General features: G+C 38.3%; 1 protein-coding gene across 1 annotated transcript; it reads right to left on the minus strand.

Moving 5' to 3' along the window:
* Positions 1 to 5,937: 5,937 nt before the first annotated feature.
* slc1a1 (solute carrier family 1 member 1) lies at positions 5,938 to 25,249 on the minus strand. The gene is made up of 12 exons (XM_042512646.1): positions 25,150 to 25,249; positions 17,606 to 17,746; positions 16,001 to 16,093; positions 15,772 to 15,886; positions 14,190 to 14,232; positions 13,974 to 14,069; positions 13,422 to 13,606; positions 10,919 to 11,026; positions 9,451 to 9,573; positions 9,087 to 9,281; positions 8,367 to 8,501; positions 5,938 to 6,378 (listed from the first exon to the last, which is right to left on the minus strand). The coding sequence occupies exons 1-12, from the start codon at positions 25,247 to 25,249 to the stop codon at positions 6,138 to 6,140; spliced, it is 1,575 nt and encodes a 524-aa protein (XP_042368580.1). The 3' UTR covers positions 5,938 to 6,137.
* Between the last annotated feature and the right edge of the window lie 1,483 nt (positions 25,250 to 26,732).

The following is a 26,732-nucleotide window of genomic DNA, read 5'->3' on the forward strand; positions in this document are numbered from 1 at the left end:
TTGGACAACCTGGGAATGAGAATGGGCTGTTGTGTGGTTGGTCTTCACAAAGAACATTCATGTGAAGTTTTTATATCAAACTCTTTCCGAATTCAAAAATGAACTGTCATGCTTTATTGATAAGCCAACTCAGACAAAAGGTCCTCATGGTGCAACGGATAGATTCAGAAGAACTAAGATACTTGAACCAGTCAATGGATCCATCTTCTAGAATCAAAAGTTACATGCTCTAATAGTGCAACTATTTCTGTGGTTTTCCAAGACAATGACCTTAATTTCTGGAAAACTGGTGCAACAGTAGAAAATGTGCTGTAAATTCCTACTTTACAGTGGCAGAGTAGTTCTTGTTTTAACAACTTTTATTTAACTATCCGAATACCTGCGTGATACTTGGAAGATAATGTGTGTTAAATGACCGTGAAGTATCTCATTATCCTTATCATGTCAGATATAGGTGGTAACTACTAAATTAAAAAGAACACAATCAGACAAACAATTGAGCAACTTTCTTTTATTTGCTTGCAGTTACATATAACGTACATGTTGATTCACATACTGTAGGTACTCAAGTAGTTGTCTGTACAGAGAAAGGGTCGGTTGATGCCAGTGTGCTTTTGAAATGTAGAATACAACCTGATTTGTGAGGGCTCATCTGCACATCATCTCCGGTCAGTTACAAACAAGCACCTTCATTCACCCATGTTTTGTTTCAAATATGGCCCTTTTTGGCAGTGTAGGGACAACTAAAATCGAGACACTGAGACTTAGACTGCACTCCAGACACAATGGATTTGGAAAATTTGACCTCTTGGGGAAAAAAGTCATGGAAAGACCCTCAACATAAAAGTCAGAAACTTAGGCAAGATCCCCAAGAATGTAGTCATGTGAAATCATTCTAAACCTGACAACACACCGTAAACACAGTTACTGCACTAAACAACTGTGTTATTCTAAAAATAGTAAAAGTTTGATATTTCAACATTCCATGTTCTCTATCAAAACATTGGCATGATACTTGATTAAGGATACAGCTGACAGATAGAAAAGCTTTTGCAGTTGCTATTTTTTTCTATGCTAGGTAGTCGCTATCATTGCAAAGCATTGACACATCAGTTGTTGCTTTGGAAATAGTATTTAACACCAAGCAGAGAAAATTTCACAAGTGTTTCTTATGTGATTTTTCCATACCGGACCATTGATTATTTGAATGTCTACCTGGCAAGGAATTTCTATGAGTAGCATTTACAGTTGCCTAGTTCTACGCCTACATTGCTATTAGTTAAGTATTGACACATTAGCTGCAGTTGTGGGAGCAGTATACTTTACACAAAATAAAGAAAATCTCCCAGGTGTTTCTCATGTTGTTTTATCCAAGCTGGATCACTTAAATGAGCAACTACCGGGGAATTTTCCAAATTCCAGCTTTGGACGAAACACATCGTACAGCATGATGTTGCGCTGCAAACTACTCAGTTTTAATTCTACCACAATCTGAGCAATAAATTACTAAGTAGAAGCTTAGTTGTCTTGTGTCAAATGTAAATGTAGATCTGCTGTGTCTGCCTTTCTAGAATACATACCTTGATTAGCATGTGCTGGATAACATGAGTGTCTGTCAGTTCGTTTACATGATGCTAGAAAAAGTCAAATTATTAAGTCAGCCCGACTAAAACTGGACTTTTAAAATACATGTGAACATGTAAGTCAACAGAAATTGTATGTGAGTTGAATTTCTAGAAGTCTGACTAACAACACCTAGATATTGCAGTTGGGGATCGATTTACTCTTTCAGGAATTCTCTGCATGCTCCATCGTCTCCAACCCCACAAGTGGAACAGTACAAATTCATAAAAGAAAGCCGGGGAAAACAAATGACGAAGAAGAAGGGAAGAAAACATAACAAGACAAAGGCAAAAAGTAAAGCGAAGAGTACGTCTGAAATGTACAGTGCCGAAAAGTTATCCATGTTTTCACCATTTGACATGCAACCTGTCTGCCGCTTGCTAACTTGTTTAGTATGTGACGTAATAGGTCAACCGGAAGAAGGTCCAATAGCAGCTAGCTGAAAGGGGGCATATCTCCACCTCCAATGGCCAAGTCAGAATTACAATAAATCAGTTCTCAGTTCTCCTCTGGTGCTTGTATACTAGGACAAGGACAGTAGTCTAATTAAATGGCCTAATCGTGCTATAACTGTAGCTCTACTTAACTTTGCATGGAAAACTTACGCAGTGAGTTGCAGTGGGATAGATTATTGTGTTGTCCTGCCAGGAGATTGGAAAGGTGTTTGGCTCAGACTCTGGGCATAGTGGAAGGAAACCAAGCAAAAAAGGACTGCTTAGAAACAATGACATTGATAACCACACTGGGAACATGATTGGGGGACCAACACAGTTTGGCACAACAGAAAACTTTAAGCGATCCTGTCGTTGTCCCATGTCATGTCTTTGTCAAGTTGACTCCACCAAAAACCCCACACCATTTATTCCGATCATAAGTACTATACAGTATGTGCATGTGCAGGCATCATGGTATGCAGCTGCTGTATGGAGTCAAATACACAGTGCTTAGTTCCAGACATGGACATACATGTAAAAAAGGGTTAACCACAAGCATTACACGCTGTGAGCAGCATCACAAATAACAGTGCAGCCAGGGAGCACATAGTAAGTACAGACATTTGTATCATTAGTGGCATATGCGTCAAAGCATTAACTGACATTGACTTTGTAAGGAAGGCAAGGCCCGTTGGTCATCAAAATGTAATGATTGTATTTGTGTAAAATTAACTAAGCGTGTTGATCCAAAAATACATGAACTCTTCTGTTGTAGGCAAAACTTTTCCTTTCCTGTAGCACCAACCTCGGCCAATGTCATAACTGCATTTTGACTGCAACTAATGATTTTTTTTTTCTGTCAGTGAATTTTTTGACTTGGATCTATGTAATATCAGAAAATAATAACATGCCCATCATAATTTCCCAGAGCCCAAAGTGTTCTAGTGGTCTGACTAGCCAATCACAACCACATTTAAATCCCAACAGATGTCAGTGGTGGTTCACACTTTGAATAGCATCTGTGGTGCTTTTTAGCCACAACTGTCTACACCCACATTTAGCTAGAGAGAAGCTAACAAGGCATCTAGGCTTGTAATTTGTTGACCACTGCCAACAAAAAATAAAATTTGTTGTTCATTAGCGAGACATGAGCAGCATTTCCAGGCATGATTGTGCCACCAAAAATAGGTATTTTAAACTAAAACATGATCTTTTCTTAACCATAACCAAGTGTTTTTTGTGACTGAACATAGCCACAGTGTCACAAATCTGCGACATGATAACATACAAGTTTACATTTCTGTGGTTTGCAGAAATGTACAATGCCAACATTTATTCTGAGATTGGGTTGAGGCTGGGAGTAGCAAAAGCATACTGAAGCATTAAAACAAGGAGTGTAGTATCTTGACACTTTAATAGTTTTGCTAGTTAGCTGTTACAGCAGTTCTCCTACTGTCTTAATTTCCTGTGGCAGCAGTTCCCAACAGTTTTTAGACTTGGACACCATCTTGTCAACGCTGCCATGGACAAGTGTTAGGACTTTTATCTCTATCACCTAATTGGATAATCTCAAGCTGTCAAACTCTCAAAGTTTTTGCTTTTTGCTCTCTAGCTAGTTGCAAAGGTAACACAAATAGCATGTGTAGACTGAATGGTTACACCAGTGATGGTGAGCAGATTACCACATGTACTGATGACCAACTCTCTGTTGTTAAATCCGCACGAAGACAAGCAAACTTTGTCAAGGGTTTGGTCATTTTGTGGTGTTAACCAGAGGTCGATTTGTTAGTATTTAACTGGGGGACTCACTTATTTCTCCTGCTGTTGTCTCTCATCTCTCCCGTGTAGTGTTGGCAAATATACAATAATTATCAGATTTGTACGATGATTTTGCCCTCTGTACGATGTACGATCAATAATTCCAAAATTGCCATAATGCACAATAATTTGACAATTGTGACACTTACAGTAAGCATTTAGTTCAGTTTACATGTTTCATTTTAATTCATTGTTTTATTTCATTGTGTTTAGGCATCACTTCTCACATGATCTCTTTACAGCCAATCACGTCAATCGGCATGCTGGGAAAATTAACCTCCTCGTTCTCGTGATTGTGACTGGCGTATGGTAATTATCTCAAAATACGATCATTGTTTAGGCCCTTGTACAATAGTCTAATATTTCCAATCTGGCAACACTGCTTCCGCATGTGTGGGATCTCACTTACTCGAGTCTCAGTGCTTATTTACAGACCTTTTTTAAGATGAAAATGTAATGTAATGTTATATATTAACCAAAAATTATATTTATAGAGAATGTTGCCTGAATTTTAGGAAGAACATTCTTGGAACTGAGCTTTCTTCCTTTTTTTTTCCCCATTCAGGGGTTCTTTTTCGGGAGTTTTTCCTTGGGTGATGTGAGGGTCTAAGGGCAGAGGGATGTCGTACACTGTAAAGCCCTCTGAGGCAAACCATGTTTTGTGATAATGGGCTCTATAAATAAAACTGACTTGAAAACTGACTTTGGAACGTAGAGAAAACGTTCAGTGGTTGCATTGTACCATTCGTTTTTAAATCATAGACTGAAGCGACACCTTACAGACAGCCTGTCACTCTAGCGCCCTTGCTGATAAAATATGTTTAACTTTGGGCCTTAATAAACTATAAAGTTTTTAGTTACAAAAAAACTCATCCCCCGTACTGTTGTCATGATTGTTGAAATTAGCTATAGAGACTAAAACTGTTTTTCGTGTCATGCTGTAAAAGTGTTTATTTATGCTGTAAAGTTGGGCATTATAACAATGGAGGTTAATGGGGATTGACTCTGTTTTGAAGCCTCAAGTGGCCATTAGAGGAACTGCAGCTTTTAGCACTTTTGCGTCGGCTTTATTTCTCAGCCATGGAGGTTGCTGGTTGCTGTATAAATATAGACACAACCTTAAAATCTGTCAGCAGACATAAGGTTGGTATCCATTTTCATCTATTTCTCAGTAAGAAAGCATAGGAGTTTTTTTTACTTACTGACCAATTGTACCCAACGGTTTTCATGTTTTGTTTATACAAAAATGCCTGCAACATGCATACCTTATGCCTTTGTCTTAAGAGAGCATTGCTTTAAAAGCCTATTTTGACCTTATACCACAGTGACAATATAGCACTGACATTGTGTTAAAAAGACATTCTGATTATCTGATCACTGACACATAAATCCATAAGGTGACACTTAAAATAATCTTGTCTGAGAAGTAACAGTTTGGGGTATCTCGTACTGTAATGTTTCCCCATGTTACCTTAATACAGACATTATATTTGATCATTATACTTTGCAATAAATCCATGAATGTTAGTGATTTGGTTCTGAAAATATGTCTGCAAATTTCACAGTGTTCAGTGACTTCATAAGCCTTTGTTAACCATCTACAGTCTCTGCAAAATCTCCGTAAAAAATTAGCCCGCGGTTAGCATTTCTTTAACATATTGCTTCATGCACCTTGATGAAAAACCTCCTTATATGTTTGGTACAGTTTAAATATCCAGATAGATATACAAGCAGTGCATTATGGGACATAGACATACAACGACAGCCACACAAAAAAGGTCATTCAGACATTTTAGAGAATTGTTGTCTAACCAAGAAGCGAAGAGATAAATTTCAAATTCAGATTACTGTTTTGTTTCTGTGTACAATTGATCATTTCTTTTTTGCATAATACATACGCACACTTCTGATTCATCCAAAAAGAATGTCCTCGTGCACACACACAAAAAGCTCTTCTTTCGAGTGAGTCTTTGCGAGAAAGAACACACTCTTCTTTAAAAGAAAACTGACTTTTAAAATCTTGGCACAACTTGAGAGTAAGAAGGAAGCACTTTAATCTAGTCGTGGTTGTAAATGTCCGACATGGAGGGTGATCGTCTCGGGTAAGCTTAATGGAGGCTGCTATTGCTGATGTCTGAGCTCGAATGGGTCTGGTTGGATAGTTTTCCTCTCTCGTCATGGCACTGATACGTGATGGAAGGTTTTCCGTTTGACATCCATAGCAGCGTGGCACTTTCTCTGCTCCTATGAGCCAGCCAGAGGCTAAAACTGAGAGGTTTCAGTGAAGGAGATTGCATCCGTCTTGTCGACGGTGAAGCCTCCGTTGACGTAGGATTTCTTCTCACACTCTTCATCATCTAAAGTGGCTTCCAGGGCAAAGGGGTTGGCGACATCCACGTCCGATGTCAGATCCATCCTCTCCAGTTCCCTTTTGGATAGCTTCTGGACAATACCGGCGCCGTAAGCATCACCGAGAACGTTGATCATTGTGCGGAACCGGTCCCTAAGACACACCACTCATGTCAATCTACAACATTGCTGTTAAAGGGATAGTTTGCATTTTTTAGGTGGGGTTATATGAGGTACTTATCCATAGCCAGTATATTACATACAGTAGATGTCAGTTTGCGTATCTTCAGTTTGGAGAAGCAGGCTGGAGTCTGACTCCTAAGCTAATAAAGGCACTGCTGTGCAGGGGTGTAAATATAGACAGTGTGGGCAGTGCTGTTGGACAGGGGCCCATGAGGTGGGGGCCAAAAAAAGTGTTGGCTGGAAAGGGAATGCTTGTGAGTGATTCAGATTGCCACCTCAAAAATGTACCTGTGTTCAAAGAAAAGCTTGTGATTTATGTCATCAAAAAGGCAAAGCCCACCTGTGCCATGGTTGTCTTTTCTTTTTTTCCTTTTTTTGTAAAATAGTCTGTAGCAATCGATAACATAATTCTATGCTTCTTCTACTTAACTATCAAATCATTTGTTGTTTTCTGTGGTATTCTTGTCATATATACATACACAGTAATGATTGTTTGGTAGTATGTATGATAATATTGTCCAGTGTCAGGTCTTTTTTTGATCATGTGATGATAAGTTTAACTATAGCTAGTTTGGGAATAAGGACTGTTGTAATTACCTAATACCACTGCTGCTGTGGATAAGGATAGCCACAAAATGTATTTTAGCCACCTAAAATTTTAACTGTATCTTATATTTAGAGTATTTTCACTGCTTTACCTTTCCATTAGACAGTCCTTGATGGGGAAACTGTCAACGACTTCAGTTTCTCGTCTATGCCATTGCGAAGTCACCAGACTCCATTAACAAAAACAGTAATTTTAGCTCACTGAACACAGAAGCTGCTGATTAGGGATGTAATGATTCACTCAAGTCATGATTTGATACGATTCACGATACTGAGTTCAGGATACAATTTTCTGCTGTTCAAAAAGAGTATCATGGTTCATTTTTCATCTCACTAATTTGAATCTCACATATCTTTAATCAATTTTTTACTGCCGTTATATTCCTACTGCTGGTCTACTGCAGCTTCCTTCAGTTTTTGGTTAGTGTTATCGTGCAATTATGGTGAATCAAAACTAACCCTTTGAAACATGGTTCGAGTTCATTTTTATTTTACTGCTTTCAGGTGCCTTTCATAAGTATTCAAATCTTTGAACCCTGAGCAAATTGGTTTGAGTTCTTCCAAAAACGTGGAAAAAAGGCAATGAGCAACTTAATAAGAAATAGTATACCTACACAAATTCCAAGCAATCACTAGAATTAGAAAATTGTAATTTTTAAAAAGGTTATGGAAAACTATATACAGAATGATAATGATGATAATGATATATAAATATGTCACAGAATTAAACTTTTCAAGCACTTTTTCAGGTGATTTTCTAATTTCTTTGTTATTTTTTTTTATCTTAATTTTCTATTTTATTTTAATTTCTTGTTAGGTCTCTAATTGCCTTCTCCCAATGTTTTCGTAAGAAATCAAACCAATTTGCTCAGATTTCAGAGGGTTAAACGCCATAGTTGTACACTAACACAAACAAAATAACTGATGGAGGCAGCAGTAGACCAGCAGCTCCTGTGTCCAGTGATGGTAAATGGTTTTTGTCAGTGGAGTCTGGCTATGAAGAAAGCGTAATTACTTAATTTTCCTCTTGAAAATCACTGTCTGACAGTAGGGAAAACTGGTGAAAACATTCTAAATATAATGTACACTTAATATGATACTTATTCTTTAAGGTGGTCTTTTGTAAAGTGCTTAAAGTATGTTTTGTTGCTGGCATTGCCATCCACAGCAATACACTGCTTAGCTACAATTTTGAGCTTGAGCCTCCTTTTTCCAAATTGGGGGCCTGCTGAGTAACATCTACGTTATGTAATATACCGTCTAATGTATAAGTGCCTTATACTTAGAAAAATCTGAATTTTCCCTTTAAGTTAGAAATTAGGCAGAATAGAAGAAGTCAACAGGTAAACTCACAGCAGCCAATCCACAGCGACTATCAAAGTGACATCACTTGCAGGTAATCCAACAGCTGTTAAGACTATCACCATGGTGACAAGCCCAGCGTTAGGGACTCCTGCTGCTCCGATACTGGCAACTGTTGCTGTTATACTGAAACACAAAGATAAATATTTATGCCAAAAACATTTTGTTAGTTATTTTTTTAGAGTGATCATCAATAGGAAAGTTCAAGTTTTAAGGAACATTCAAATAATATAAAAGCCATTTTAAAATCCAGTTGTAGGCCACATATTAATCTGAAAAGCTTAACATAAAAAATTGTAAAATGAAATACAATTTCTTTCTGTATAAAAAACCAACCTGACAAAATCCTTATTTTAACACTGTTATGTTGTTATTTTTAACAGAACTTTTCAACATATTCTTACTTTAAAATTAACACTGTTTGGTTCAGTGCTTTACAAAATATTACTATGAATTGAACACTTTTTCATTTCACTTTTTCAGTTTACAGTTTTATGGTTTCATGATTCAGCACTTGGCTGGTAATTTTACAGACATTTATTATTTTTGTATGTTTGTTGTTTGTATTTTTTCTTCCATGTTAATGTTTTTAGGTGTGTTTGGAGCCAGTAAGAGATTACTGCCTTGGTTAATAGTTGTATTTTATAGTATCACAAGTTGTAATTTGAATGCATTTATAGCCTACACTTAGAGGAGCTGGCCATGATGTACCTGATAGTAACAATCTGACCCACATCCAGAGTGTAGTCATTCAGCTGGGCGATGAAGATGGCGGCCACTGCCTCGTAGAGCGCCGTGCCGTCCATGTTAATGGTGGCGCCCACTGGAAGGACGAAACGGGTGATCCGTTTGTCGATGCGATTGTTCTCCTCGGCACATCGGAAGGTGACAGGCAAAGTGGCAGAGCTGGGAGACAAGAAAGTGATGAGCACACAATGCAGCGGTTGTGTAAATCGTCCACAGCCCTAACATTAAATACAAAATATAACTGTATTTTGCCTTTAAGGCCTTTTCTGCACTAGTGGAATTGGTGTTAAATTACACCAAATACGATCTGAGCTCAGTGGATTCTGACCTGGAGGAGATCATGAGTGCTGTGACCAGAGCTTGAGCCATTCCCAGTGTGAATGTGTACGGGTTCTTCCTCACAATGACAAAGAAAATCAGCGGCAGACACACAGTGGCGTGGATAGCTAGACTGAGGGACAAAACAAATATTACAGAATAATATACAATATATATGATGAATTCTGTATTAAGAGCACAATATTTGACCTTCGGAAAATTTGATACTTTTGGGTTCTGTTCTGAACAACAACACTTAAAGTTGTAGATGGCAATTTTTAAAAGAAAAAAACAAAAAACTTGTCATATTTGTGGAAGTTGTCAGTACTAAATGAGACAGATAATCTGTGGAAAAAAATCATACTCCTCTGTCTACTATATTATTGGGGTGGCTGTGGCTCAGAGGTAGACGGGTTTGATCCTGGGCTCCTCCAGTCAACATGTCAAAGTGTCCTTGGGCAAGATACTGAACCCCTAATTGCTCCTGATGCTGCGTCATAGGAGTGCGTGTGAATGGTGCTGAGTAGCAGGTGGCACCTTCTACAGTAGCCTCGGCTACCAGTGTGTGAATATGTGTGTGAATGGGTGAATGTGACATGTAGAGTGAAAGATCTTTGAGGTCAAAAAGCGCTTTACAAGTGCTGTCCATTTACCATCTATTAATCCTTTAATGACTTCCTGCATGTAAACAAGAACAACCAGATGAAGTATGAATCAAGATTCTTTCCTCGAATGTTCCATAAACATATTTCAGTGTACTGTTTAGCTGTAAAATGAAAAAGTTGGTAAGCGTTTCTTAGTTTAACTATATTTAACATAGCCAGGTCACCAGCTTTTTCATTTTACAGCTAAACATTGCACTACTTTGGCAAATCATTAGTGAGTGACTGAGTTTACTTGAAGAGAAAATACCACAAGAAATTGATATGAAATACTTCCGTTTGTTTTTAATGATAAGGGTAGCAATAATTTAACAAATAACAAGAAACTGGTTAAAATTGATGTCCTAAATAATCATAACTGGAAAGATCGTGTGAATGAAATGTATGAAATAGAGAAGATTACTATGAGACTTAGAAAGCTGTTGATTGTGGCAAAAACTCTTAACTATAATCACTGTGATTCATAGTTGTAAAGCAATAATGCATGAAAAAGTTGCATTCAGAACGTTCAGACAGAATGAGAACATTGCGGCCGCATGTCGTCACAGAAACTCTGGAAGCATTGGAGCAGCCCTGTGACCTAACTGGATGGGATTTACTGTACGCTCTTTAATGGTGTCACTGAGATTTAGTGGCATGGGCGAAGCTTTGATTACTGCATCTGCAGGTTGAGCAGTTTTAAATGTCCTTGGCCCTTATCAGTGCCTACACAGAGCTCAGCTTTTACTGTACCACTGGAGGGAGAATCGCCCCAAATGTCAACCATAAATCCCAGCATTCTGGAACAGGCGGATACAGAGTAATGGGACAGCTTACCCACTCAGCACTGTCACCATATAAAGACCCATCTTCCTGAAGATCTCCCAGTCTTCCACCTCGATGATCTTAGCAGCAATTAGGAACAGGATCCCTACTGGCATGTAGCTGAAAAACACATCAAGATCGAGTCATCTGGGGTACAGAATTGAAGGTTATAGCAAATATTGAGCATTTGGACTACAGCTGAAATGTTTGCTGAAGTGATTGATTCAATCACCAATTAGCAGAAAAATAATCTGCAACAATTTAAATAATTGCTTAATTGTGCAAGTCATTTTAATACAAAAAAATATGACTGGTTCTAGCTTTTCAAACATGACTATTGGCTGTTTTTTTTGTAAGTCTTCTATGACGGTTAAATGTATATCTTTTGGTTTAAAACGGTTGGTTAACCCTTTGAAACATGGATCAACATCAGTTTATTCTGGTGCTGTATTCATACATTCCATATCAAGGAAAAGAAAAGAAATTTGCCTTTTTTTTTTTTTTTTTAAATTTGCGCCTAAATTCCTAATCTTTTGAGAAGTTTCTCCATTTGCTATCTGCTAAATCTAAATTTTTAGTTGTAGCTACAAAAATCAGAGTGATGAGACAGAAAGAGAGACAGTGGTGCCAATATGTTTGTTAGCCTGACACGCTAACAGTTAGTAATAGCAAGTGTCGGAGAAGCTCATGAGTGTATTGTTAGATTTGTATACCAGATCGCTAGATGGCACCTATTCAGTCCAATGAGAGTTTCATTACATTACTTCATGTCACCCGAAGAATATGTGCAGTAGTGTGTCTACTGCTGGCCCTGCCTGCCAGTTCACGCTCGGTTCATAGACTTTTCATCATGATGACATCACAGATTTTTAAATCACTTTTCTCAGCTCAAGAAAAGTTTTACAAATATAAAACCTCCATGGTTCAAAAATTCAATAAAAAAACCCATGAAGGATTAATAGTTGACTACAAGGCATTTTTTTTCTGCAATACTGCAGACCTGCGAGTGGTCACTGGGAAGCACGACTAAAATTTACTTGACAAAATACAAACGTGGCAGATTTACATGGAATTAAAGCCACAGACATCCTAAACTTTACTAAACTTTAGCTTGAATGTCATATATAATGGGGTATAACCTAAGAATGTTAAAAGTTTCCAATTTGCACATCAACACCTTGACAGCTGTTGCCAGGTGCAGAGTGTGAGCATGTGAGGTGTATTATGCTTTGTTTGTATGGGTCTTATCTTGAGGTCAGAGGTCTAGGGATGATTACGTCTCGGAGTCAGATGAGTAGAATATTGATACTAGGCTTAAATGACATGGACTGTGGCCCCTTAATGTGTAGATGCTTGTACCTATATAAGACACATGCATGAGTTGTAAGACAGAGATTCACATTGGTCCTGAATCTTCTCCCAGGCAGACCATGGTGCCTGGTGGATGCTGAACTTTGTTGTAATAAATTGATTCTTATGCAACCAAGTCAGTGTCAGCGGAGGTCTCTTCATCGTCTACACATCATTGCTACTTAAGAAACAACGACACATGAAAAGGCAAGAGAAGAGACCAGCTTTGCTCACACAGGTCAAGGGAAAAAAATCATGAGAAACAGCACCATGGAAAGAGAGACAGCCTGTGATCTGACTTTGTTATTAAGCATAATACTTACAAGAACAGATATTCTATTTAAGTATTTGACTGGTCTTCATCTCACCCCCCAGATGCAACAGGTTTTCTGTTTGGCCCTGCACTATTTGACAAAAAATATTTCAACTCAAGATGAAACTGTCGGCTTTTTTTAAAAAAAAACACTTATTGTTTAGCACATGGACTTTGCAGCCCAACCCAAATAACTCCATCTAAAGGGCCGATCACACTAAAATGCGTCTCTAGATAAGCGTCGCCAGCAAAACCATTGTTTCACTATGGTACAGCGTGCCTGTCGGCTCTCTTCTCTTGCTGCTGAGTGATACGTTGTTCTGGTGGTTTTTGGGCACACATATAAGATTTGTTTTGTTAAACTACTCGTTCAAGCCTTTTTTCTCAGTCTAAAGCGAAGATGTCGCTCTATATTTGACTCAGGAAAAACCAAGCAAATTGCCAGAATAAATGTTGGCATTGCACATCAAACAAGCTGAAAACACAGCAATGAGCTGCTCAATCCCAACCATGTTTGTTGTTCACAGGTAACCTTTACCTCCAGACCAAGAGCAAGTCAGCTCACATACTGCGTCGCTTAAGATACCTTGATATGATATATATATATATATAAAGGTTTGCAGAAATGTACAATACCAACTTTTCCTTCTGGTAACATGACATGACAGCATCAGGCGGGTTTAACCAGACTTGCTCTTAAAATATAGGTAGGGGACATGGTCAAGTCTCAAGATTCATTCTTACAAAGTCAAGAAAGTGCATTTGTATAGATGTCCAAGTTGTACAAACTAAAAGCATGATCAACAGTTCACCATAAAGCTTAAAAATGTTATTGTAGTCTTTCATACATACCACATAATGATCTGGACCAGTTTCATGGTTGCTTCATTTAGGGCATCAAAAAATTCCAGGAGGATACGGCCTTTTTCGCCCATCTTCCCAATGACCAGGCCAAAAGCAACACAAAAAACTATAAGCCCCAATACGTTTATTCCATCCGAATATGTCCCAACGATTTTATAGTCCTTGGTTATATTCTGCCGAGAGAGGAAACAAGGAGGTGATTCATCCAGCTAACCAAGAGCAGGCCAGGAAGCTGCTCTCACAACCTCATCAGCTCACTCTAAAGACCCATTGATAAGCTGTGCAAATGTTCTCTACAGGATCACAGCCCAGTGACCCATGGCTACTTATGACTCATTATTGGGTCTTCTGATGCATTTAGATCAGACACTGGTTGCCAGGTGCAGAAACATGAAACGTCAAGTGCAGCAGATGGAGCAACAAGGACACACTGTTGTCATGTAAACATTCAAACCCCAATGGCTGTGATAATGGTTGTTCCCAACAAAAGACACATGAAGGTACTTAAAAGAAAGAGAACTAAGTGATGTACATGCTTACCTCCACCACAGACATGATGGTAGTTGAGAGAGGTGGAATAGTGGTGGTGTTGGATATCACTTTCGGAGGCTCTAGCTCTTTACGCTTGGTCTTGTACTGAAGGGTAATCAGTCACATTTAACAACGTTAGAGTTATGTTCAGATGGTCACTAAAAACTCACCATACTTTGATGTACGTTCAAAGGGCACATTAAACACAAAAAGAAAGTCTCTTACCTGCTGAAAGCAAGCCTGCACCAAATTTTCAGGAAACATGTTTCTGTTGATTGGGGGGAAAAAATGGTGGGTGAATGTAAAATACATAATATTAACTGCTGTTAACATGTTAAATGTTACTTAATGTTAACAACAGTCATTCTCTGACGTATGGGTCATTGCACCAACTTTTATTCAAAATACCGGAAATAATGATTTTCATATTCACAAAGAAGCTGCGCCCAACTTAAACTGCTAAAACATATATTTGTCCATGCCTTACTCAGGGGTGCCAGGATTCTGTCAGAAAAGTTGTGCGGGCTTTGGTTTTTTCAGAACATGTTGTACATTTTCTCAAACAAAAGCATTAGTCTTTAATTCAAGAATCTAAAGGTAGGATGTGTGACTAACAGAATTACAGTCTGAAGTATTTTGAGAACAGTATCAATCAGTAGTATCAATCATAGTATCAATCATAGTATCAATCATAGTATCAATCATCTAGCATCTGAAAGTCCCTCTCTTAAAGCTAAAACAAATCTCCATGAGGTCACCCTATGAGTAGACTTAACATTTCAAGTTGCTGTAACTTTTTGAGTTAATGTAACATTATGAGCTGATGTCATACTTCAAGCTGAGGAAACTTTTTGAGTTGATGTAATTTTCTAAGTTGATGCAGCTTTTTAAGTTGACATAACTTTTTGAATTGATGTTACTCTCTGAGTTGATGTAATACTCAGGGGCAGCTTTGTGTCTACCAATCGTAGTGTTAACAGTTCGATACCAGGCTCCTCCAGTCCACATGTTGAAGTATCTTTGGGCAAGATACTGAACCCCAAATTGCACCCATGGCTGTTCAATCAGTGTGAGAGCACATGTGAGTGTTTGAAAAACTGAGTGGCAGGTGGCACCTTGGACAATTGCCTCAGCCATCAGTATATTAATGTGTGTGTGAATGGGTGAATGTGAATTGTGAAATGTGAGAGTGCTTTAAGTGGTCTAGAAAACAACTAGAAAAGTACTACACGAGTGCAGGTCCATTGACCATTTACTGTTACGAGTTGGTGTAACTTCTTGAGTTTACATGACTTTCTGAAACAGACATGATCACACACACTTTTACAGAGTGTGTGGTCGAGTGCATTAAGGTGTAAAGTTAGGAAAAGGTTCTAAATTCTAACTGAAGCTCTCTCTTTAAGTCATTAGACAACTTTCCATTTGTGGAACATAACACAACATAACATAACACCATGACTTCTGGTACTACAAGGACATGCAAAAGACAGAGAGATGGTAAGGCATTGGGATTCAGCCAGGAGGAGGTGATAGTGGCAGGCTTTTCATCCAAACTTAGATATTAAGAACAAGTATTAACACTTTTCCGTTTTGATGTGGTTGAATGACACATTGTACGAACCAGCTTGTTTAAAGCATAAAGGAAGAACAGAGGTGACAAATGATTATTGATGGATCTCCACAAGTAAAGTATTTCAGTTTTAAACTATAACTGAAAGACCTAAGGTTGGAGTCTTTGTCACTTCAACATGTGAATGAGTGGACACTTTATGGTGATGAAGAAACTGAATCACGACTGAGAGGTCACCTTAGGAGGTCCAAAAGTGTGTCAACTGTTGTGACATTGGGCGTGGTCCCGGCTCTGTCAATGTGCTCAGCTGTCTGAGACACTCCTGGTTTGATAGTCATCACCAAAATAATCCCTGCAGAGGATAACACTGCTCAGTATGCTGTGATGACTGCTTAACTCATCAGCAGGTTACACATCAACCACCAACTACTGAGAACTACAGAAGTGAATAAAATAACCAACTCACCGAGAATAACTGCAATGATAGTTGTTGAGAAGTAATAAATGACAGCTCGCAGACCGATCTTTCCTGATACCTCAGAGTCCAGGGCTGCAACACCTGTCGACAGAAGCACAATGTGTAATTGAAATCTAAATTGATAACTCCAAATTTCAAGTCATTGCCTTGTACTTTTGGCTGATTTTATCAAATTTTTGGGTCACCTCTTTTTTGTTGCTTATTGCTTTCTTCCCATGTTTTTGAAGGAAATCAAGCCAATTTCAAAGGATTAGGTAAACTAGGGTGGAAAATATTTACTTTTTTTTACTTTGTTGAATGTATTAAAAAAAGTATAATCTGATTAATGAAACACATATTCATTGTTATTCATATGTTTCTGTCACCCTCGATGAAAGATAAAAAATAATGTTGTATGCCTTTGTAGCCTGTACTCAAGTTAATGTGTATCTGCATCTGCACTAAGGTGAGGTTATCGTGAGCGGAGGATAAGAAACATCAGATGACAGATTTATTTGTCATCATTTTCTGAAACATAGTATAAGAAAGAAAATGAAATTGAAATCAGTCCTTAAATACTGCTACTTCTTATGGCGTTGAAAGAGGAGTTGAGGAGTCTCAACGCTATGATGTGTCAGGAACAGGTTGATACAGAGAGCGTGTTCAGAGATCAAGACACAATGGTGGCAAAATTGGGGAGTAGTTATCAGAAGGGAAGGCTCTGCTAGCAAAGGCCCACGACAGGCAGAGTATACAATTAACATAAAGGTGATTGCAATTTTGAGACAATTTAGTCTGTTCCCCGTTTTTTATGTTTGTAACATTTGAAGACTCAAAAATGTCTACCATCAACATTACCCTTGAGCAGCATATTGCAATGGAGAGAGCAACAACCTTTAGATACTTGTTTGAGCAGGAAAAAGAGGGCCCCAGGCCTGATACTACCAAAACAGGCCACCCTTTATTTATTATGAGTGAGGTGTGCGGATGTAGAAAACCCCAGGGAAATGCAGATGGAAAAAACTAATCCTCATGTCATCAACAACCAGTTCAGGAACTGCTATCATGGACAAACAACGGAACAAAATGCACAATACACTCAATCTGAAGCCTATTAAAAACAGTCCGTTGGTTTATTAGGTTTAAAGCTATAACAGTACGTTCATGTGGCGTGTTTACATTCAAAGTCAATGCAAAGATGCAGACAGACGCAAATTCACACCAGATGGTGCAACGGACATGACGGGATTGATGTGAAAACACAGATTTTGCATCTTCATGTGAGTTGAAATTTTTCAACTGGGGCAAGAATTTCATGTGAGGCTGTGTTGAGATAGACAGAACAAATAAGGACAAGTAAGGATTAGCGAGCAAAGCTATAAAGTTACATGGTAATCTCTGAAAATACACCTGTGTCTGTGTAGGCTATTTTTAGAGTTTATGAATGGTTACTGAGTAGCAGGTGGCACCTTGTATGGTAGCCTCTGCCACCAGTGTGTGAATGAGCAACACGTTCCCATCCCAACTTGTGACATGGTGTCACTCTGTCAGTGACCTTCCGCAGATACTTATGGCATTTTGGGTAAAATTCAGAAATAATCATGCTGGGGTTACCTGTTATCATGCTTGAAATGATGAGTGGAAGGATGACAAGCTTCAGCATTCGCATTAGGATCTCTCCTGGGAAGCCAAAATACTGCTTGTGGAGATGGGAGAGGGAGGCATACTCTCTGACCACCACGCCCAAACTGATCCCTGATCAGGAGAAAGACAGAATATCATCAGAAAGAATTCTTAGTCAAAGCAAAATGAAATAAGATCAAAGAAAAAAATGAGACATTGGATCAAAACGCAGACAACAAAAATGGCACCATAATTACAGGACATGACTCATGCAGGACAGACAAGCACAATGCAACTTTATACACAGAACACTGAAAATGGTATCACGAATGTGACTTAAATGAATTTTCTCTGCAATAGCAACAGTCATGATCACATTATTTCACAGGTCAGTGAATTTCACCTGTACAAAATTCATGAGGCACGACACACATTATATTGTCACTCTATAAATGTCATGTACTCCGTCCAATGATTTTAGTAATGCACTCCAATCCAACGTCTGCGTTATCTCACCTAACAGACCGCCATTAAAGACACCTGTAAAACAATGCGATGACACAGCAAACTTGGGGATGCCACGACTACACTGATCTATCAAAACATGACCTATACCTGATATAACTGGCCTGAAAGAACATTTTCACCACATGCACCACCACAACGTTTCCACCACATGCACCACCAACTGCAGCAGCAGTTTGGATCTGCAGCGAGGACATCTTACTGCTGCCATCTACAGCAGAGTTCCTACAGCTTAGGCAAATTAGATTTTACATTTTTTATTTTACATAGAGTTGAGAATTTTCATTTTTGTTCCAGTGAAAAAGTTGGATCTGGTTAGAGGTGGGAAATGCCTAGCATTTATTGGTTAGTTTTCATGACTAACTTTGTGTGTCTCACGCTGTATGTGGGATTATTCCACTGCTTTAACACCCACAATTAAGATATTCAAGAAGAGAGATTTGGTAAATTATAAAACTTTTTTTTAAAAAGTTACCAAAATGGTACCAACGAGTTACCAACAGGGCACATTAGGATTAGGGGAAGGAGGCACATGGTAAAATGTAGAAAATAAATATCACATTCATATAGGAAATGAACACAGGACTCCTGCATGAAAGTCCAGGGCTCGCTGGAGCCATCCATCACCCCTTCTGCCCGTTCTGTAGGCATCCTTGTGCTGCCTTATATTATCTCATAACCGGCAGCTCTGTGGCGTATCATGGGCACACGACAGGTTACGTCTGGCTGCATTCTTAAGTAATGCTGCCTGTTTGCTTATGAGGCTGACGTGGCAGGTGCTGTCTGGCCATCCGGCTGTCCGGCTGTCCAACGCTGTATAATAAAAAAGTGTCCAGCTCTCTTCTCAATTGATGCTGTCCAGGGCACGTGAAAGGTGTCTTTTGGCATGGGGAGCCAAAAGCACTGTCAAAGCAATGGTACTTTACAAGTTCAGAATGAGAATAGGCTGGGAATGCTGCTCTATGTACAGCTCTCTGCTGTCTGACTTAATAGTTGAACTTTTATTTTCACTCGGTGCTATGGGTATCTTTGTGTCCATGGCAACCAAAGAAACAACACAAGATCAGAGTTAATTCATATTCTATAGTAAGATAGTTATATTGCTACGATATTTGCTGCAGTGACATCACTGTTCTTACTGTATTACTCATCAGAAACTACTTGCTTGTCCAATTCGCCAAACAGCCATATAGTAGTGCGACAGATGCATACACACTGGGCTTTCAACGGGAATAGACAGACAATATTCTAAATTGTTGAATTCTTGCTACACCAGATACACACCTCTAAGTAATTAAGGGACTAATACAAACCCTTTGCCCCTTTGTGCCTTACTTTTTCCCCAGATTATGGGCCATTTAGCAATCTCGAAAGCTAGTTCCAAAATGAGGTCATCAAGGTAAAAGAACAGCCAGGGACAACAGACTTTATTGCCACTGGAAATAACCTCTGCCTTGCATCTAAGGAATAGTACAACATCGATAAAATGAAAGGCACACAGTGTCACTGACACTGCTATATACATTTTGAACAGACATTAAACTGCTCCTGTCCTTGTAATAAATACAATATAAATATGTTTGGCCCTCAGAAACTATGGCCCCAATATATTCCACTTCAAATTACCAAAAAGTATTGATTTGCTCTGAACCTGGGACTCTCTGCCCCCTGGGGTGTGGGGGTGCCCATTTTATCCTTTTAGTTTTATTTACATCATAAGATAACATCAGCTAACCAAAAGCTATGAAGAAAAATATCAATTAAAAAAGAGATCTTTCTAATACTGAATCAATTATTAGAGGCAAGTTGAAAATAGCCATCCAAAGTATTTCGAAGCCAGAGAGTTCCCGTGATGTTGTGCGTTCACAGGTCCTGGTGCGCTGGTATGCACGGGTAATCATTACCATACCAAGTTGTGTTTTTATTGAATTAGCCCACTTACCCAGTGTCCTGTATGATGTTCAATTTCAGTGAACTTAGGTGTTCTAGTTGTTGGTGAATATGTATTTATAATGTTTCCTCTAGTGGCACCCTGTGGTCCAAATGTCTGCCTTGCTTTCTACTAAAGGCATCTCACACTGTACAACACAATACATACTTCAAATTGTTAAGCAAAACTAATCTTTCTCATTTGTTTGACTTGGGTCACTTACAGTGCTGCTGGTGTAGCTATGGACTCTTAGGGTCCTACCTTTCCTCTGGCACGAAGCAGTGCACAGGGCAACACATGGGTTGTGGGTGGTTGAAATAATACATCATTAATGAGGAAAGTATTAATGACATAATACAAAATGTGAACATAGCAGAGAGGAGAGCAGAGCTGCAGATTATGTGACATTTAGCAATCTTGAAGGCTTGTTGGAAAATGAGATCATCGAGGTAAAACAACAGCTAGGGACAACAGTCTTTATTGCTGATGTTTAATAAAAACTGCTCTTCACCTAACCAACAAGAAGACATCTATAAAAAGAAGGGCACAGAATTACTGACAATAAACAGAGTGATGACCCATTATAAAATGCCTGATACTCTACAGACTTCAATGAGGATTATTACTTGGTTTGTCAAAAATATACCCTGAAAAATACATTCTGAAAATTCAAAATTCAAAATTTCATAATAGAAGAATCATTACTAAATGAAGCCTGTAAAGTTGGTATTGTAATTGATAAAGACAAACGAACATATTTGAAATGTTTCTGCCTCAGAGGACAGTAATACTTTTGGATCTAAAACTTTATTTATCTTCTGGTCCTGCACCATGTAATATCATTGAACTATTGCTGTCTTGAGGTAATATATGTTTGGCCCTCTAAAACACTTGGCCGCAATATATTCCACTTGAGCGGTGCAAATTGCAGCAATCAAATAATCAATTATTTGCATGCCCAGAGCTTCATACTCAGATGAAATGAATATCCAGTACAGATAATAGGCTTTTTACAAGTACAAATATCATAAAGTAAAATGTATTAATATCTGTACTAGTAATGGAGGAAAAACTAATTTATGAGGCAGATATGATCAACTCATTTGATTTCTGGTTTAAAATAACAACTTCTGGTTAGATCCCACTAAATTCCAGTTTAAAACTAGCCCATTCTGAGTACAGTCAGACTACAGATACAGATAATCCCTCATCGTTGCCCATTTTGCCTGTTTGGTAATTCAGCCCCTGTTGGTGCTGATGCATGCTACTGCTGTTCATTTTATACTTTTATTTTCACATAACATCAACTCACCCAACACCAGTATAAAGCAAAACTTATGAAACAGAGCCGTCAAATGCTTAAACAAGGTTGAAAATATTCATCCAAAATAGTTACATCTAATCCAGAAGGTTTGTTCATATACTGTGTTCTCAGGTCATTACCATAGCTGGTTGTGCTTTTATTGAAACACACTGTATTTAATCTCACTCATCTGTGCCACACACCAACTGACATAAAGTCACATACAACACAGAACCAGCAGGTTTCAGAAAGCCAGATATGAAGTCCAGCTGAAATTAATCTTCCCTTTTGTAGACAAGAAGTGTGATTTTATAATTAATCATTAATATATTTTGGAGAATATATCAGGGGCCATATCCAAAATACTAGGGCACAGAGACACAATGTCAACAAATCTGTACTGATAATTGTATCTTACAAGCTACGCTAGAGGAGTGGAAGAAAAAAGACTGCATTAGCATCAAAACTGACTGTTGTTGACGATAGCATACTTTAGGCTGTTTTATGTGCTACAGCTGACTGAATTAGTTACATAGCCTGCCAACTAATGTTAGCAGGGTACCTTTCCCTGCTAACATTAGTTGTTAGACACGTGTCTGTGTTTGTAGAAGGAGGAGATGTTAGTTAGAAAGCTAATATGGGTTGCAGAAGGGGGCGCTGTTATGAAACCAAACAATACAAATTTCTCCCTTTTTTAAAAAGGACAAAAGATCATCTACAGAGCAAAAAATTTTGCAGTATGAGATAAAAAAAAAAGTAACTGCTACTGCTTTTTAGAAATGAAACTAGGACTTTTACAAACCACAAATTGAGAAAATGCACAGACAAACGGCAAAATACTGAAATTGTAAAAGTATGTGATGTGTTTAATTACCTTTGGACAGAATATTTACAGGTCCAGTATGTAGGATTTAGGGGCATCTATAGGCAAAAATGTAATATAATATTTATAACTATGTTTTCATAAGTTTAGCCTATAATCACCTGAAACTAAGAATTGTTGTGTTTTTGTTACCATAGAATGAGTCGTTTATCAATCCCTCCAAGATTTTGCATTCTCAACAATAAAAAAATAATTCAGCCAATCCCAGTGAATTTTGTGTGACCGTGCAATTTGGTCCAATCACAGCAGCTATACTGCAAAATATAAAATGGGTAAAATCTCGTTGAGGAGCATGTGTGCAGGGTATTGATTCGCTCAGCCCCTATCTGTGTTCATCACGAGTCTACTGCTTCAGGACTGGACTTCTGTGCCTGGGAAAGAGTCACACACACAGTGACAGGGCTAACTGTTAGCATCACATGGCTAACATTACCTAACGGTAATTTACATGTTTAATGAAAATCGGGCCATTTCATGTCAGTGTGAGATTAACAGCTCAGTGTGGGATGTTAACCACTGCTGCAGTGCTTCTTCCCAACAATACGCTCTGAATCCAAGTCACTTACCCCCGCAATTTCGCAACAGGTATCACAATTTTTTAGACAAGTTGCTGTGAAATCATGCATTTTAGGCTCCAACAATCACAAAACCAGCCTGCAAAATCCAGAAGAGACCGGTTTATATCTACATATGATGCAGGTCCTTTTTAATTGAGTCCACTATGTTGTTCGACATTAGCCCCAGAACAGACAAACCAAGCACTGGCACTGGACAAGGCCACCGCCGTTATCACGTTGCCACCGAGGTTCACTCTACACACTTAGCACATGGGAGAAGTTTACTGACAAGTTTCAGTTCTGCAACCTCACCACTAGATGCCACTAAATCTTACACACTGGACCTTTAAGTAACTCTCTGAGAGTGAGATGACAGTCAACTGCACGTCTTAGTACACAGCTGGAAAAAGGATGTGGTTAGCTTTGCTTGGCATGAAGACTGTAAGCGGGGGAGAACACTTGGCCTGGCACTGTTCGAAGATAAAAATACACTTATCAACACCTTTTAGGCTCACTGACTGAGACACCTAATCTCTCTATAAATACAATTCTCAAACAAAAATGCAAAATGACATAACTTCACGCCCATATGCCTGATCTGTTGTGAACTTATCTCACAGTGACTCATTTGGTGAGCAACAGGATCTCATGCTCCCTCCTGCAATAATTTCTGGATAAAATCATTATGAGTTAAGCATTACTTTAGTATATGATTCCTACCCCTATTATAAAGTCATACTAAACAGTCAAGTGTTTGTTAAACATTGAGCTTTAAGGGTGTTGATGTTTTTGACCTTTGGACAGAGCCAGGCTAGCTGTTTCCCCGTGTGTTCACTATTTATGCTAAGCTATGCTATGCTAGATCATCACTTTTCTTGTACTGCTTTCGGTTGCCTTTCACAAGTATTTGAACCCTGACCAAATTGGTGTGATTTCTTTCAAAAAATGGGAAAAAGACAATGGGCAACTTGGTAAGAAATGTTCCACAAACTGCATGAAATTAGTAGATTTTGGAAAATTGTGTAGGGAAAATGTGTCTGGTAGAAAAAGAAACAAAGTTAGGGAAAAAAACTATCTATCTTAATTACATATCTAGATTTATCTTGTTGAATTCTATGATTTTAAGCACTTTTCGCCAAGTCTTGTTTGCCTTGTTTGTTTGTTTGTGTGTTTGTTTTTACTTTCTTTTTCTTTTTTATATTTATTTATTATGACATTTTCAGGTAATTTTCTTGTACTTTACTAATTTCTTGCTATTTTTTGGGTAATTTCTTCTTTATTAACTAATTGCCTTCTTCCCATATTTTTTAAAGAAATCAAGCCATGTTAATATTCCACAAACTACAAGGAATTAGAAAGTTTAGAAAATTATATTTTTAAAAACTAGGGAAAATGTATAGGAGGAAAAAAAAGCTGGGGGGATTTTTTTTAAATGATCATAATTTCATATGTAAAATTTTGTTACAGAATTATATGATTTTCAAGCACTTTTCACCAAGTCTTGTTTGCCATGTTTTTTTTTTAACTTTATTTTTCTTTTATTCATGTTGGGTTTAAGTAATTTTCTTGTACATTTTACAAATTTTCTGCTACTTTTACGTAGCTCGTTGCTTTCTTTTCATGTTAAGAAAGAAATTAAGCCAATTTGATTTTTTTATATTACTTTTTTAAATTTGTCTTTTTTTTCATGTTTTTAGGTAAATTTTCTTGTACTTTTTACGGGGCTTTTTTTTTGCTACTTTTGGGGTCATTTTCCCTTTTCGTTGCTCATTGCCTTTTCATGTTTTTGAATGAAATCAAACCAATTTGCTTAGGTTTTATAGAAACTAATATGCGCACAAACAAAAGGTGTTTTGTTATGCGAGCAGATGCTGCTACCTGCGTAGCAGGGGTCTGACAGAGAACATGCACCTTGCACTGAATATACACTCTGTGCTGCCTCTGTGCTGGGACTCCTCACAGACCCAGCATCAGTTGTCACTTCAGTCTGGTCACGTTTGAATGAGACACGTCCAGACACTGCTCTCTGCCTCTTGAGGACAGAGGCTGTGTCTCCTGCAACACCTCGATCAGCACCCATCCATTCTTCTTTTGTGAAAGATAATTATGAATCAACAGAATGATTATCCTCAACACACATCTGGCGTTGACTGTTGCAGTTCAGTCAGGCACTGGGCAGCTGCTGCAAAAGAGCTTGATTTATTTCAACAGTGACAGCAGCTGAGAGCAAGACTGAATGCTAAAACACACAGAGGGAGGGATGGACATAGAAACAGCAATGAGGATGAAAGCATTCTCTCAGCAGACATGAGCAGACATTTATCGGCTTCCACATACCGAGCAGCACTGATAAAACCGTGGCAATCAGAAGCCAGTTCCTCTTCAGTAAGCCTTTGAAATTCACGCCTCGTCGCTCTTTGTTGCCCATCATGTCCATGGTGCTGCTTTTCCTCCAAAAAAAGGGAGAGGGATCACAATGGCCCCCTTGGAGACACAAAAGGCTCCTGCGGTCTGGATGTCAGATGCAGACGACGCAGAGGAGGATGGAGAGGGCTCGTTGCTACAGCAAAGGATGCAGCCGTCAGTTGCTGCTGATGGCCAGAGATGGTGTGAAGCAGGCTGGGAGTGTGTGTGTGTGTGTGTATGCTGGAGAGAGAGAGGGAGAGGAGGAGGAGAAGGAGGAGGAGGAGGGAGGGAGCGAGACAGTCTCCTTCTCACTCTGCCACCCTTCCCCCACTCAAGGTGTCCTGACATTTTCTCCTTTTTATGAATGACACCAGCCCATGTTATAATCAGAGTAATCAGGAATTACAGCAAAATTCTTTATTTGGAAACAAATAGTCCATTTTTAATCCTTTAAAACCTGAACAAATTGGCTTTATCTTAAAAACACCAGAAGGCATTGAGCAACGAAAAGAAATGACCAATAAATTAGCAAGAAATTAATAAAAAAGAAAATTAGTGGAAAATTTGTTAAAAGATTACAAGAAAATAACCTGATAAAATAATGATCCATAATAACCAAAAAAGCAAACAAAACATAGGGAAAAAAAAGTGCTTAAAGAAATAAAATCATTCTGTAACATAATTCAAAATATGTATTTAAGATAATCATAAATATGTTTTTCCAAGCTTTTTTTCTTTTTCCTTTGACATTTTTCCCTTAGCTTTTTTATTCATTTATTTTTTTTAAAATATTTTTAAAAATCTGTTTCTTGCAATATGTGCAACATTTTGACCTGCCCAGTGAGACAGATTCTGCACCTGTTCAAACAGCATGTCTTTGTAGTAAAAGAGTGCAGCTACTAGACTGACCTGCTGCAGTCCAGACCTGACTCCTATTGAACATTTGTGGAATATTATGAAGTTCAAAATATGACACAAAGACCCCGGACTGTTCAGCAACTGAATCAAGCAAAAATGGGGAAGAACTTCACTTTCAAATCTTCAACAATTATTGTCCTCAGTTCCCCAAACACTTACTGAAACTCAAAACCCACCTCTTAAAAACAAGCTTACTATACCTGTATCCCACTGCCTCCCCAAATCTGAAACTGCTGTATCCTCCAAATTTTGCTTTTGTATTCTGATTGCATTTGTATCTGTCCTGTTTATGTATTTTATATTCACTATTTTGCATCTGTATTTGTTTTTTCTTTTTGCAATTTATGTAAAGCGTCTTTGAGAACCGAGAAAAGCATTATATAAGTCTTATCTATTATTATTATTATTTTTAAAAGAAAAGAAGTCAAACAGTGTTGACCATGCTTATGTCCCAACTTTTCTGTTTGTCTGCCTGTGTATCTATCTCTTCAACACCTCTGCTTACAGGTATCGCCTTATAAATTAGTTATGTGACAGTGCTGCCATCTGCTGTACCACCTTGGGATCAGTATGTGTGACAAATAATCTCAAAAATC

Source organism: Plectropomus leopardus, chromosome 23, assembly GCF_008729295.1.
Source record: "Plectropomus leopardus isolate mb chromosome 23, YSFRI_Pleo_2.0, whole genome shotgun sequence".
NCBI lineage: Eukaryota > Metazoa > Chordata > Actinopteri > Perciformes > Serranidae > Plectropomus > Plectropomus leopardus.